The sequence below is a fragment of the Rhinichthys klamathensis genome, unplaced genomic scaffold (assembly GCF_029890125.1).
Source record: "Rhinichthys klamathensis goyatoka isolate OS25496 unplaced genomic scaffold, OSU_Roscu_1.1 h1tg000281l_1, whole genome shotgun sequence".
Classification (NCBI taxonomy): Eukaryota; Metazoa; Chordata; class Actinopteri; order Cypriniformes; family Leuciscidae; genus Rhinichthys; species Rhinichthys klamathensis.
The window spans coordinates 1,879,410-1,895,626 of record NW_026606800.1 but is presented as its reverse complement, the minus strand read 5'-3'; the positions used below and the strand labels follow the sequence as shown (position 1 = coordinate 1,895,626).

Sequence of the window (16,217 nt, the reverse complement as noted above, 5' to 3'; positions counted from 1 at the left end):
TGCATTATTATTATTAGTAATTTTATTAGGTTTGTGTGTGTGTTTGTAGGTGTTTCGTGAGGCTCGGCGGTGTGTACCCAGCATCATCTACATGCCTCACATCAGTGACTGGTGGGAAGCCATCAGTGAGACGGTCAAGAGCAGCTTCCTCACACTGCTGCAGGACGTGCCCTCATTCACTCCGCTCCTCATCCTCGCCACAGCAGAGACTGTCTACCAGCAGCTCCCTGACGAGGTGACCAATCTGTCCTCTGTCTCCCCTGAACAAACCTCAAACCATAAATATACTTTGTTGCATAACAGTTTGTGCTAGAGACATGAAAGTCTGTGGCTTGTTGTGGAGAGAAGTACTATTACTTGGCTAAGGGTGAGGTGTACTTGTTTTTTTTTGTTTTTTTGGGGGGCTTTTCTTCTCCATCTGGAGAAGCTGCATGGAAATCGATGCATGAATGTGTGCTGCTCGCATTATGTGATTAAAATTAATATAAATACAATTAAAGATTTTTTATATACTAACAAAATAATCATTATTATTATTTGTATATATACCTGTATGGTGTACCAATATAAATACACACACACACACACGCAAATATATGTATATATATATATTTGGTTGTGTGTGTGTGTATTTATATTGGTACACCATCTGCCCATCCACTAGGCCACAGGCCAATAGGCCTTTTTTCTTTTCCACTTTTTGTCCGCCTGTTCTCCTTTTTCTTCAAGGTCTGACCTGTACCCATCATTCCCTTTCTATTATTTTCTAGTCCTTTTCTAAGCGCACCAGGGGCAATAAAATCAATTCTCAAAGACATGGCAGGAAGAGCATGTGAGAGAAGTCTTTAAAATGAAAGGAGCAGCGAGAGAGTGGAAGGCAGAGATAAGTAATGCAGTCTGAAGTCACATAACAAAAAATATATATATATTCTCCCTTAATTATGCTGACGGGGAGTCACTCTGGCAGCGCTGCGCTTTCACCTCACAATCCAGCATCAAGAGCCTCCAGCGGCTCATGCTGTGCGCCCCATGCATCCCAGGGTGCGTCGCTGGGCGACTGGTGATTGGCTGGTGGCGAAGCCCTTGATCATAGCCCCTGCTGAAATGACTGATGCCCACCAGGAGGGCACGAGTGTGTTTAGAACAAAAGCATTAATGTTGTTGACAGGCCCGTCTCTCGCTCACTCTATCCCTGCAAGGTGTGTTCATTAAAGCCAGGCTCGTTCCTCTGAGGAAAGACACATGTTTAATTGATAGTAGACAAGGATGGGTTGCTTATTTCACCCTCTTTGTGGCACTGGGGTTTTGTCACACTTGTTTTTGTTCCTTATTTGCTTTGGAAATTTGACTCAACTTTCAGCGTTGAAGGACCCTTTGAAGACCCCTGTGGTGTCTTCACTTTGATATTCTACCTATATATGACAGTGTTTTGATTTAGAATCTGCAGTCAGTGCATATAATTCTATTCACGGTTATTTGTATAGTGCTTTTTACAATACATGTTGTTTCAAAACAGCTCTACAGAAAAAAAAAGTGAATCAAATAATGTGCAGAGAAGAGAATATATAGATAAATAGTCATTCGTGGGTGGATTTTGCTGAAAAGTGAAATTAAATGTTACAAATTGTGTAAAAATGTATCATCTTTTATTGGAAAATTAAGCATTATATGAAACTTTGATAACTGCCTTAATCTTTTAAACTGAAGATGGTGAATTAAACTACATTTGATAAAAATCACCAGTCAAGTTTATAATACAATATTACGTCAGCATATGAGTCAAATTGGACGACTACAGGGACTCATCTCAAGATCATTTAACAAAAACTATGAAAAAAAAAGTTCTGTCAAGAATAGAAAATTGTTGAAAATATTCCAATCAGGAATGTTACAATCAGAACGCATAGTCTGTGTATTAAAAATGTCCGTCAAAACCAACACGTTGAACAATGTTCACTGACCTGTCAAAGTTTTTCCATTTGGATTGGCGTTTATTCTCTTTAGCATGAAGTGTGAAGTATTTCACTCAGTTCCCTGATCATTCCAATTCAATTTCAGCGAGTGAAGAACAAATTTATACTCGCATGCATTATGTATTACATGCGTTACCGTCTCTGATAACGCTCAGGCTGCCATTTTCTCCCTTTTCTCGGAAAGCGATGGCCCATTCAAAACATCCAGTTGTGTGGGTTTTCCAGGTAATGCGTGGACCTCTGCTTCTCGTAAATACTGCCGTGTATTGTGCATGGTATTTTTTGACAGACATCAATGTTGTGATATTCAAATGATGTGGATTTCAAAGCATTCAGAGAAAGGATTGATTGCCCACGAGTGTGTTATGTCTATGTTTTTTAGATCTAATATTCCAGCCGACGGGCCAGCCTAAGTTTTTGACGGATGTGATAACGTAAGGGGTGGACTATGGTTTGATTTTTGGGTAGTTATAAAACTTGTTGGAGACGTTCAAAATGCTTTTGACATAGGTCATTATACTCATTTTACGGAATTACGTTTAGTTTGAGGGTTAAATAAATTACATGTTACTCAGACACTGACATGTTTGGCTTGTCAAAAATGTTACATTCACCTGTTGCAAATTCGTTGACTTTTGAAAATCAAGTTTATTTTCTTTTACCTGGAAAGGACTGGTTGTGATGCACTTTTATTTTTAATTTTTTTTTGTTTCTTAAAAAAATCTTACTTTTAAAACCATAATATATATATATATATATATATATATATATATATATATATATGTGTGTGTGTGTGTGAAGTGTGGCAAGAAAATATCCGCCACACCATTACACATCCACCAGTCTGTGCTGTTAATACAAGGCGGGATAGATCCATGCTTTCATGTTGTTTATGCCAAATTCTGACCCTACAATCAAAATGTTTTTCCAATCTTCTATTGTCCAATTTTGGAGAGCCGTGCAAATTTTAGCCTAGGACTGGGCGATATGGCTGAAAACTGTATCACGATATCAGTGTTTCATATCGGTCGATATCGATAATTATTGATTTTTTTATGACCCATTTAAAATAAGGACCAGGAGAAAAAATATATTACAATTAAACTTTTTTTTTTTTTTAACTTAACCTTCCTCTTTTTACAATCCCAAGACAGAAATGTCAACACAACCATGGAAAACTCAAATAATTAAAAATGTAAACATAAGTCTAAATTCACAATCAGACCTGCAAACTCCTCAGAGTAAAAAAGGTGACAGTGGCGCGGTGGGACGTAGGTGGTGGGGGTTTGTGATCGTACGTGCCCCCTGCTTGATTTGTTTTGTGATTTTTAATATGCAAATGACACATTTCTGAGCGTGACTTAAAAATCAGCATACTTATCAAAAGTCTTTTTCTGCCAACCAGGAAGTTTGTATCTTACACATGCACTGTATCATAAGAAGTCAGGGCAGAGCACTCGGCTAACGATAAGCCTAACGTTACAGGGATATTCCACCATTTGGGGAATTAAGCTCATTTTCCACCTCCCCTCGAGTAAAACAAATGTTTGTTTACCGTTTAGGAAACCATTCAGCCGATCTCGTGGTCTGGCGGTACCACTTTTACCATAGCTTAACGTAATTCATATTATGACGACAATACTAGGGGTGGAACGGTACACAGAAGTCACGGTTCGGTTCAGACATCACGGTTCGGTACGATTTCGGTAAAATGGAGTGAAAAGCAAAACCGAAATATAGAAGGCATTTTTATAAATGTCTTAAGCCTTGTATTTTTTAAATAAGTTTTATTAATAAAGGCATAGAACCAGTTTATTTATAGTGCACTGATAATAGTTTTATATAATTGGTTTATTAATTAAACTAATAAAAAGATAGATATGAGATATGTTTGGTAATTGTACCTGAATGAATTTAAAATTAATTTGCTATATTTCAGATCAATATATTTGTTTTCCTTAATTTTAATTAACCCTAACTTTATTCTCATCAGAATTATAAATAATTGATTTCCGTATAAAATAATACTACCAACACATTTCATTTTCTTTTTTAATCAATGTGTAACTTAAAAATAAACAGATTAGTGCTATGAGGACAAGAAATTAAAACCAATGCGATATGATGAATGTCCAAAAGATGGAACACACAGGCTGTTTTAAAAAGGGGTTGGATAAATATGTTTTGCTTTTAAAACGGTGTGTGACAGTTGTAGGTTACAGTTTGACAAGAAATACAGTGTGACAAAAGCACAATGTTGTGTTTTATTGCGAGTATAGGCCTACACAAATATAAGTAAACACTTTGCAGACTGAATGATGTCCTGTATTAACAAAATGACGGAGTATGTTTTTATGTCTCCACTGTTCGATCGCGCCCGCGTGTCTGTCTCTCTCGTGCCTCTCTCTCTCTCTCTCGCGCGCACACACACACACACACACACACACTCCAGCATTGCAATCTTGACATCGCAGCCTGTTCATTATGCTGTGTTCACATCAAACGCGAATAGAGCGAATTATCCAATAATGTTTCGCAATTCTAGCCTGCATGGCATGCAGATGAAGGGCACTCATTTTCTGCTTATCAATCGCCGGTTACTGAAGAGGAACCCAGCAGCACGAGACAACGATATGGCGCAACCAAACTGACACGTTACATGATTGCCTGTTAGCGTGTCACACGCGAGTGCCTTTGTTAATGCAACCAAACTTGCTTCGCAATCTTTGGTTTCTTCCGACGAAGAAAAAAATATCGAACGTTTTATCGAACACATTTTTTATTGATATCGATCACGTGTCTATCGCGATACATATCGTTATCGTTTTATCGCCCAGCCCTATTTTAGCCTCAGTTTTCTGTTCTTAGCTGACAGGAATATAAATCATCACATAAATCATCTTTCTTTCCTATTCTGATGCTCAGTTTGAACTTTAGCAGATCATGATCTACATTAATGTATAATGTTGGGATGCAGCCAAAATGAACTTGTAACATTAAAAAAGATTGATATTTTTAAAATTACTTTATTTTATTTTTATAATTACGTTTTATTTTTAAATTCATTTAGACAAAATAGTATAATTTTAATATTGTACCAATTGTAAAAAATGTAATAATTATTGGCTCATCAATAACGTCATTATCGGCCAAATATGATATTTAAAATAAATGATATTTTATATGATATTGTGCATCCTTAGTTCCATCTTTAAAAGAACCTTCCTTTTTGGCTGAATGTTAACCAATAGCTCAACAGCAATTCAGGCTTCTCTTGCACATCCTGGTCAAAAAGCCTCCTTAAAGTGTATCCAGCAATGTCTCAGGAGGACAGTATTGCTCCACAATCTTGCTCTGGCTCAATTGTGGTATAGAACACACTCTTTTCATGATCCAGTCTATTCCTGATGGATACAATCAAGTCCCGTCCTTGTACATCCTGTTTCAATCAAAAATGCCGTAGTATAGAAGTGAAATGGGTTACGAATGCTGCTTTATGTTGACGTCAACCTCAAGTTTTGACAACCACAGAAGATCTGAAGTGGCTTTGAATGGTGAAGTGGGCAAATTCTGGGAATCGACTGTTTGAGTCCACAAAGCTGGTTCCCGCTTTGAAACATATCCCAAGGTGGAATCGTACCATCCCTACCTTGGTGTGAGAGTCGTTTTTTCATCCGGGCAGGGGGTCCTGTGCTAAATCCGCGATCAATACTGCAGCTTCACAGTAACACCACAAGAGCTCTACGGTCAGATTCTCTTTTAGAGTAAACCATCCCGGCCTCTCCCACTCATGAGAGCTTGAATCTAGGGCCTCTGAGATTTGGAGATAGAAGGTTTGTGTGTGGAATTCAGAAAGGAGCCCTGTAAAGCATCAGGAAATGTTTGGCCTTCACTGATGTCAGCGGGTAGTTATATGAAGTACTCGGTTAGCATGCTTCAGAATAAGATGGTAATGCATTTTCCTGTATGGTAAAGTAACCCATTGAGGGAAAGCACAGGTGCTTAAGAAATGTAATGCATGTACTTAAGTGTTAAAAGTATGAGTGAGTGGCATTAATAATGGTAGAGGAACATGTTCTTTTGCGTGGATGTTTGATTTCTGGAATCTGATGGATATATCCATGGCTACCTGTGATCGCGTATCAAAAAGGATCAGACTAAAAAGCGCCCCACCAGATTGAGCCCGACAACGCTAAGTCTAAATTATTACAAGTTTAATTTGTGTATTGACTTGGGGATAGGCAAATAACAAGGTTTTGACATTCCTCCCGGGTTAGTGACATCACCACCCTAAAATGTACATAAACCCAGTCCATGTTGAGAAGAGGAAAAGTTGTTGTATAAGAGTACATTTGTGAGTCAGTCAGCTCAAACTTTAGCATCCATCTTTTCACATGCAATAGAAAGTCACTCTGTGTGTATCTCACAACAGTTCCTATACGAGCGATTTATAGATTACCATGACAGAATATCCTAATTGACGATAGTTAACTCCACATCAGCAACATAAATTCATCAACTAACCATTCAGAGACGTCCTGTTGCATTCTACATGTTGTGACTTCTTCTTGAGTCTCTCCATCTTTGTCTGACTCCGTTTTTAACATTAAAACAGTTTCTGTCATTTTAGTGTGTCTGCGTGAGGTAATCGCAGCTGCTAACACACACGAGCTCTTGAAACCCCGCCCTCTGCAGCAGCTCATTTGCATTTAAAGGGCCAGGCACAAAACGGTGTGCAAACCCTCAAAAAGTGACAACTTTAACATGCTATATAAAAATATCCGTGGGGTATTTTGTGCTAAAACTTTTTGTGGACACACACTCTGGGGACATCAGAGATTTATTTTACATCTTGTGAAAATGGCATTTTACCACCCCTTTAAGTGGTCTAAATGTATTTGTGTGTGTGTATATATACAGTATCTCACAAAAGTGAGTACACACCTCACATTTCAGCAAACATTTAGTATATCTTCTCAAGGGACAATACTATAGAAATGAAACTTGGATATATTTTAGAGTAGTAAATGTGCTGCTTGTATAGCAGTATAGATTTACTGTCCTCTGAAAATAACTCTACATACAGCCATTATTGTCAAAATAGCTGGCAACAAAAGTGAGTTCACCCTAAGTGAACATGTTAAAACTGTCCAAAGTGTCAATATTTAGTGTGAGCAGTGAGCACCATTGTTATCTAGCACTGCCTTAATCCTCCTAGGCATGGAGTTCACCAGAGCTGCACAGGTTGTTGCTGGGATCCTCTTCCACTCCTCAATAATGACATCACGGAGCTGCTGGCTGTTAGTCACATGGTGCTTCTCCACCTTCCGCTTGAGGACGCCCCACAGGTTCCCAATAGGGTTCAGACATACTTGGCCATTCCATCACCTTCAGCTTCCTCAGCAAGGTAGTTGTCGTCTTGGCGGTGTGTTTGCGGTCGTTATGATGCCGTTCGGCCCAGTTTCTGAAGGGAGGGCATCATGTTCTGCTTCAGAATGTCACAGTACCCGTTGGAATCCATGTTTCCCTCAATGAATCTCAGCTCGCCAGTGCCAGGAGCACTCATGCAGCCCCAGACCATGATGCTACCACCACCATACTTGACTGTAGGCAAGACCCATTTTTCTTGGTACTCGTCGCCACGCATGCTGGACACCATCGTTTCAGGCTGTTACCAATCTTCTTATAGCCTAGGTCAACTTTGTGGAGAGTAACAATTCTAATTCTCAAATCCCCAGAGAGTTCTTTGCCATGAGGTGCCGTGTTGAACATCCAGTGGTCAGTATGAGAGAATTGTACTCGCAGCACAAAATTCAACTGCTCTAATACAAGATACTCAAATTTGTATGGTCCTGTCAAGCAGACAAAAACATGAACATGATGAATAGGACATGTGGCTTTGCATGGTTAAATGACATACAGCTATTATCACTTAGGGTGTACTCACTTTTGTTGCCAGCTATTTTGACAATAATGGCTGTATGTTGAGTTATTTTCAGAGGACAGTAATATATACTGCTATACAAGCAGCACATTGACTACTCTAAAATATATCCAAGTTTCATTTTTATAGTATTGTCCCTTGAAGATATGCTGAAATGTGAGGTGTGTACTCACTTTCGTGAGATACTGTATATATGTTATGTGCTTTGAGACATGAGGTAGTTTAACGCCGTCTCCCGTGACACCTTTGTTTGCTCCCTTCTGTATTTGTTCATGTGTTTTGAAGGAGTGGCGGCTTTGGAGACAGTCTGAAGGGAGGGTGGGATCTTATGCTTTCAAAGGTAAATCACTATTGCTAGTCTCTCCAAAAATGGCCTTTTACATTTTATTTGTATTTGTTTGTGGAGGAGGAAAACCAAGGAGTCTTTAAAGCATCTCTTTTGTTGACAGCTGGTTTTCAAGTGCTTCTCGTTACAAGTTTGGCAAGATGGTTGACGTGTGTTGTTCCCAAATGCACATTAATAATTGAGCCAAACTCGCAGCACATGCAGAGGTGATGTGATGATGCAGAGGTCATGTGATGCAGCATTTACTATGAACGAGCTTTTGTGATGTGATAATGGAACCAAGCCATACTGTGATTTTTTTTTTTTTTATTACGTTAGGAAAAAAATCCTAATGAAAAGAAATCCTCAGTGTGTCTTTTTACTCTTAAGTGTCAAAAGTATGTATTTTAGTCAAGTGTCGAAAGTAATTATGTTGTGATGATGTGTAGTTGATTCGGCAACTCTATTTTGATTCAGACCAAGTTGTTTCGCTAGTCAGTTTGACAAACCAAAGGATTGTGATTTGTTCTCACATAGGTGGTTTATATTATATTATGTTAATTATTCTAAATTGACACGTTATATTGACAAACATGGTTGTAAAAAAAAACCCAGTAAAAGCAGTAACAATTTGGTTCTGTACACGTTAAGTAGGTCTTAAGTGGGAATATATTAAACCTACTTTGGTTCAAGATTAAAAAAAGGTTCATTAGCCCCTGAGCTTATCTGCATTAAGTGCAGCCCAAATATGCAAAGTAGAAGCTCGAGAACAGTTTGCACTGGCCCTCGGCTTCTGGCATGTTCAGCGAGACAGCTGTCCTCTCTGCGGCACTGCACATCAGGGGTGAGGCCTCCGACAAATTAAAAGAAACTGCAACAAAATAACCACTACAAAATCTCTCAACTCGTCCATTCCCTCACATTTCTTAAAGAGAAAGATGTAGAGACAGATGCCAGTTCCGTCTGTAAACAGCATCTGCAGTGGGAGTAGGTCGCATGGATCACGGGAAGGAGGTACGTGCCCCTGTGCTCTGCTGCGGGAAGAGTTTTGGCTCATGCCAGCGTGTGTAGGAGGGATGCCAGTAGGCAGCTCCAGCAGTGTAACTTTACACCTCAGTGTACACTTATTAGTTCACTCACTGTAATACCTTCAGGGTCTGTTTTGAGCAGCCTGGTGTCTTTTTATCTGTTTGTGTAATTTTGTTTTAATGGATTAATCTTAGACAATATGGGTAATGATCATTAATAAAACAATCTATATGTAAAGTTTAAATTAAAGTTTTATCGTAAATTAAGATTTACAATCTCTACAATACATTCAATATGAAATGTGGAAGGTGATATCAATATGAATAGTTTATATTAAGCTTTTAATAACACAGATTTTTTCGTGTTAAAATACTTTCTAATATTCCAGCTTAACATGAAAATGTGACTTAAGTTTTTAATCAGGCGTTTTTAGTTGTTTTTTTGAAAATAAAAACGAATTTTGCATTTAAATTTTCAAAAAATCCTCGAAACATTTACTTGAGAAGTGACAATGAAAGATATTAAGGCATGTTTTTAGAGATGTATTGTCAATAAGTAACAGTTTGTTTGTTGATTTCCCCAAGTTGTGAATATTGTGTCACTTAAAAGGAAAAGTCTACCCAAAATGTTGTTTCAAACCTGTATGACTTAATTTCTTTTTCACAACACAAAAGATGATGATTTGGAGAACGTTGGGGTCCAAATAACATTGGATCTCATTGACTTTCATTCATGGACAAAAAACACTGAGACATTTTTCAAAATGTCGTCTTTTTTGTTCCACACAAGAATGAAAGTCAGACAGGTTTTGGAACGACTTGAGGGTGAGTAAATAATGACAGCACAGCATTTCCATTTTTGGGTGAACTTTTCCCTTCAAGTTTCAATCAGTGGGGTGCTTTTTAGGAGATCCTTCAAAATTGACAGCAAATGGTTTGAAACACCCATTATAAATTGACTTGTTTGGTAAAACTTCATTTTACCTCTCTTTTTTTTCTTGTCAATGAACATCCTGAAAATGTCCCATTATGAAAGTAAATTACACTGCACATGTCCTTTCATGTTGAATTTACATTAAGATATCACTGGTTTGCAAATCCCAACTTTATTCTTTCTATTCTATAAAGTTTCTTATCTACTTGTTGTTCATGTGAAGTAAAGATGAAACATGTTTCAATAGGAGAAAGACAGGAAGAGAAAAGAAATGTGTTTTTGATTTCCACATTTCCCCAGGATGTCTCTTGCGAGTTGAAAGGCCTATTTAGTCTCTCGGCTCTCTGCCTCAGAATCTGCATTAGTCTCCAAGGCTTCCATCAGCTCTGAGACAAATCATAAAATCACTACCTGTCTCTTTTGTTGGTTACTTTCTCTGCTTCCCTTCATCTCACCTCAAGAGTTTGGACCAAAGAAGCCTGAAAGCAACCTGAGTGCAAACAAATCTGCCAAGAGGAGAATAATGCAGTTGATGAGGGATTGTTTGGATCTTCAACACCCGCTCATGATTGGAAAGTGAACTTAAGTGCTCCACGGATCCTCATTATGGAGAACTTCACTCCTAGTGCCGCCGCCGTGTTGTAATATTTGGGGAGCCCTGGGGACTTTTTAAAATAACTCCTAGTTTTCACTAGGGTATGAGAGCTTTCAGATATTTAGAAGTCTTTAGCCTTTACCTTTTCATTTGTCCTGATTGCTGCAGTCTTGAGAAACTTGCATGAACTTATAGTGAAGTTTTAACTGCTGATTCAGTAAAAAATTCTCCCAGACTGCTGTAATTGGACTGGCACGGCACACTTTACGATGTGAAATTAGAGTTGAATATAGCAATATGAAACTGCTCATTAAAACAATCTTCAGTGACACCTGTGACCATGTGCACCAGACACTGATCATTATTTTCAGGTTTTCACTTCATGCATGTCTTTGGCTGTCGGGAAGGATGCGTGCATCACATTTCTTCTCCATCCTTTCATTATGTTTCATCGAATCACTCTTCATTAAAGCCTTTTGTTATCCTGCTCTTCTAATTGGCCAACTGACAGTGGCCATGATTTTGTCAAGTAGGACTTGTTACTGGATCACCATGTTTTGTTGGTCCTGGAGCTACATTCTGTCGAACGCTGATCACTAACTACCCCAAAAATTTGAGAAAATAATTGCCTGTTTAAGAATCAAGTTGCAACCCCAATCTAATTGTTAACAAGCCTTCAATTATGCGAAAAAAATGTTGTTTAAGACATACTCACTTTATCTCAGTGTGTGTATTTAATAATAATTGCTTATGCCAAATTACTTATGTGAACATTTACTTGAATTTTTGAACGTTTGAACACTCAAGCCACTTAATTTTAATTCGGAAGGTAAACACTTTTTCAGTGGGCATCCTACTCACTCATCACAGACGTGCGCTTCACATATCATATTGGTTTGATTTTCTTCCTGCTTTGGATCTCACCCTATAAATACTGTTTACACAAACAAACTTTCTTTTGAACTTCAAGCTGAGCAGAACAATGCTTCATGCAGGGAGAAATATTTTCGAGAGTCAGAGCCCGTCATGCACTGTGCTTTCGGGGGGAAAACAGAAAAAAAAAAACAATGCTACACATCAGAACAAAGAATGCTGTGGGAAACCCAAACCGACAGGGTTCAACACAAGTTTTAAATGAGTTCGTATGTAGTCTGGCTCACTTTTTGGGGAGATGTGAGATACTTTTTCTAGAGTCCTAGAGATCTGATCCCTGCTTGTTGGAAGTATTTGAAGAGTAGGATGAGAGTGATGCCTTCCATGATTTTCACGGCAGATGTTCTGTTTGTTATTATGTTGAATTTATGAATTTATTTATATATATATATTTGGAAGCTGAAAAACTCAATATTTGAAAAAAGGTATTGGGTAATTTTTGTTGTTGCAAATTTCTAAGTGTTGTTTAAATGTATTTTTTAAAATGCCTCTTTTTTTTCTTCTTTTTTTACAGCTAAAATGCATCTTCAGCCGTTCATATGGGGAGGTGGTTTGTTTAACCATGCCGGGAGAAGAAGCACGTAGGAATTTTTTTTTGGACCTCATTCTGGTGCAGGCGGCCAAGGCACCACCCCGCAGTAGGAAAACAGGTAAGTGTTTACCATGGTTAATCCAGAAGTATAGATTTATCTACACTTAGGTTGATGTTAACTAAGTTTTTTAACCTTTTTAAGACTGTTTTACCAACTTGGAGCAATTATATCTGTCAAGCACCATGAACAATTAAGACTTGACTTAAATGATAAAAATAAAAACAAAAGCACAAAACAAAATTACAAAAATTTTGATTTAAAATAAAAATATAAAATTAAAAGCTAATTTAAAATATTAACTCTTTCCTCGTCAGCGGTTTTAAAAAAGTTGCCAGCCAGTACCAGCATTTTTGATAATTTTCAAAAAATGTTCACAGCCCCCAGAATATCTGAATATCAAAAGAAAGAATATACTACCACTTGAATGTGGGTAAGTTTCACAAAAAAGCAACATTCATTTTGAACAACAACCTGAGAAAATCGTATTTTTGTCAAAAAGTACATGCAGTGCACATCATCTTAGTGGCCCATGGAAGTGTGTCGTGGTCAAGGGGAGATTAGAGGCAGCCCCCTTTTTTTCTTTTTTCTTTTTTGTTATTTGTACTCTTCTTTGTCCTTCAACCTCCCCCTCATTCCTGATGAAAAGATTAGTTATTATTGCTACTATTATTACCATTCTTACTTTTATTATATTTTTATAAGATTATTTGATCAAATCTTCCTCATCCTCCGGTTAATACTTTTTTTTTTTTCTCTTCTATTATTATTTAGTTAATTTTTATCACGTCTGTGGTATCTGTAAGATGTTCCTCTTAGTTTTCCACTCACACACCCAGTAATACATGCACGCACGCACGCACACACACACACACACACACACACACACACACACACACGCACACACGCACACACACACACACTTTTATGTATGTTATGTTCATGTTTAAGTGTTGATGTTTATGTATGTGGCCTTGATGTTTTTTTGTTGTATCAGTCACCTGTAAGTATTGGATTGCAAAAAAAAAAAAAAAGTACATGCAGATCGGATTCAGACCGATGATCAAAACATAAAAAGTAGATCGAGTCCATCAACACAACCAAAGCTTGCACAGTCCCATACCTCTTCCTCGGCCGACATTTCATTCAGTAACATTAGGCAGTTTTGAATGATGTATATGCTGTTGAATGTCTTATGATCGCGTTAGCTAACGTATGCATAAGCAATGCTTCTTTGCTTATTCTTGGATCGGGAGATTCTGTACTCTTTCAGAAGATGCATAATAGCATCCCCTTCTGTATAACAGTGAAAACATGGATTGCTGGAAAATTCCGTCAATGGCGAAGGGTTAATATTATAAATACTGCTATAAAACCAGTGATTTGTCTGGACAGAAATAGACTTTTCAAAAATATCTTCTTTTATGCTCCACAGAAGAAAGTCACACAGGTTTGGAACGGCATGACTGCGAGTAAATTCATTTTTGGGTGATAACTACTAGTGCTGTCACTTTTCTCATTGCAATTACTTCCACCACCGCTGCTGCTCCTCCAGAATTGCTACTGCTGTTGCTGCATAAATTGGGCATCCTGGGTTCTCCTCATGTTCTCTTCTGAATATCTTCTCCTTGTGTTCGATTGCCATGCTCATCGGCTGCCTCACAGTTGGAGCCATTATAGCAGGGAATGGCTTTCAAGTGGAAATGCAAGCATCATGACCCATTGATGTAGAGCAGGGGTCCTCCCATGGGTCGACCACGGCATCTCTGAATAAAACAAAAACTCTACTTCCTTTGGCAGCATAGCATCTGTGGTGGGAGAAAGGGGCTCTATTAAACGCCGGGCCATAACCATTAGCTCTAATTACGCTCACAGTTAGCATGACTGCTTGCTAGCTGCTGCCACAAAGCAAATTGCTGAGGCTGGTGGCTCAATAATCGCCAGGCACTCTGCCCAGATCTTTGGATTAGGTCCTCAGGCCTGTTTGGCGAGAATATATATTTTTTCTGTCAGCAATATTTTACAAGGCAGTGCCACATTAGCACTCTTTGCTTGGTGTGTTTGGTCATTTCTGGCAGTCTGTTTTTGGTTCGTTGTACAGATGCAGCCCTGAATTACTGCAGCTGTCAGGTTGTTTGTTGGAGCTCTTCAGAAATCAATAACACACTTTGCGGCCCACGCTGTGGTGGGAAGCGTTGCTCGACTTCATCCATATAATGCTGAGTGTTTATAATTCCTCTAGCTGATCTGGCACAGCTTCAGTGTCATCTGACTCTTTGAGTCGTTTAAGGCCATTTGCTCAGCATTTCATCTGGTGTTAAAACCCGATTCCATTTCTGAACAAAATACTTGGAAAAACACGATTTTCATAATGCCATTGGTAAGAGAACGGGTATTCTGATAATGTTTCTTGCACCACTCTTTAGGATGGAGTGGTATATTGCATCCACAATATAATAAAATATAATAGATTACTGTTCAAAAGTTTGTGGTCGGTGAAATTATTCCTGTTTTCTGTTTTCAATATTTATAATAAAAATAAATGTTTCTTGAGCAGCAAAATCAGCATACAGGAATGATTTCCTTAGAATCATGTGACACTGAAGACTGGACTAATGGCTGAAAATTACATTTTAAAATATATTAAAACAGAAAACAGATTTTAAATTATAATAATATTTCACAATATTACTGTTTTTACTTTATCTTTACTTATCTGTATCTTTTACTGTTGTTGAAATGGTCCCTCTTATTGGGGTAAAATATAAAAAAATTCTTAGATATTTATATATGTTATGAATATTGTTAAAAAGCAATATAAAGATGTTTTTGGTCATGAATCGGACATAATGATTCTTTACTTACTCCCTTAGAAGTACAAAAAAACCCCGTAATCATTCATTTAAATCAGACCTGTCAGATTCCTCATGATTTCTATCTGTTGTTACGTTGTTCTGAGGGATTGTGTCTGTCTCTGTGTTTCCAGTGTGCTCTCTGGAGGTGCTGACCCTCGCTGAAGACCCCGGCCCTCGACAGCTCTCACCAGAGGAGCAGCGGCGACTGGAGGAGCAGGAGGAGAACACCTTGCGCGAGCTCCGCCTCTTTCTCAGGGACGTCACAAAGCGGCTCGCCACTGACAAGCGCTTCCAGATCTTCAGCAAGCCCGTGGACATCGAGGAGGTACACGTCAGCAACTGTATGAATAATGCCTGTAGGCTCTGTACTCTGTTCGTTCAATATTACCATCTAATTAGCAGCACCTATGGTTTATTAGCAACCCCCAGACCAAACAAATCAAATGATTGTCATTATACGACAGCTGCAGGCAGGATCTTTACCTGAATCAGTAAATTTGAGGAGGCAATTAAGAAGTTCATCAATATAAGAAGCAAACGAGGAGGACGGTGTGTCTATGAATACAGAGTGAGATACAATTTCGAAGTTTGTTATAGTGTGAAGCTCACAAGGCCTGTCAAGAAAATGTCTGGGTCATATGTATCTTCAGTTCAAATATGATGTTTTGTAAAATTATTGAAATAACGCTACAATGCAAAAGATCTTATCCTTAAAGAGTGTTTCTCTTAAAGTTCAATTACTGTGATGTGAATAATGCTTCATATATTTGAGGAAACTGTGATACAATTTATTCATCAAAATTCTTTGATGAATAGAAAGTACAAAAGAGCAGCATATATGTTAAATATAAAACTTTTGTGACAATAAATATCTTTACTGTCACTTTTGATCAATTTATTTTGTCCTTGCTGAATAGGTATTAATAAAAAAAGTAATGAAAATTGAACTGACCTCAAACGATTAAACAGTTTATACATTATATATATAATTGAGTTTTTACAAAAAAAAATAAAAAAAAATTTGAAAGTGTTTTTATAAG

At 37.9% G+C, this 16,217-nt stretch overlaps 1 protein-coding gene across 2 annotated transcripts in view; it reads left to right on the top strand.

Moving 5' to 3' along the window:
• The window catches only part of atad2b (ATPase family AAA domain containing 2B), a 106,503-nt gene that overhangs the window by 18,931 nt on the left and 71,355 nt on the right, over positions 1 to 16,217 (top strand). For both annotated transcript variants that reach the window (XM_056269247.1, XM_056269246.1), the window contains exons 19-21: positions 50 to 235; positions 12,247 to 12,382; positions 15,309 to 15,502. In XM_056269247.1, the coding sequence (XP_056125222.1) occupies positions 50 to 235; positions 12,247 to 12,382; positions 15,309 to 15,502 (516 nt within the window). The remainder of the gene's footprint in view (positions 1 to 49; positions 236 to 12,246; positions 12,383 to 15,308; positions 15,503 to 16,217) is intronic.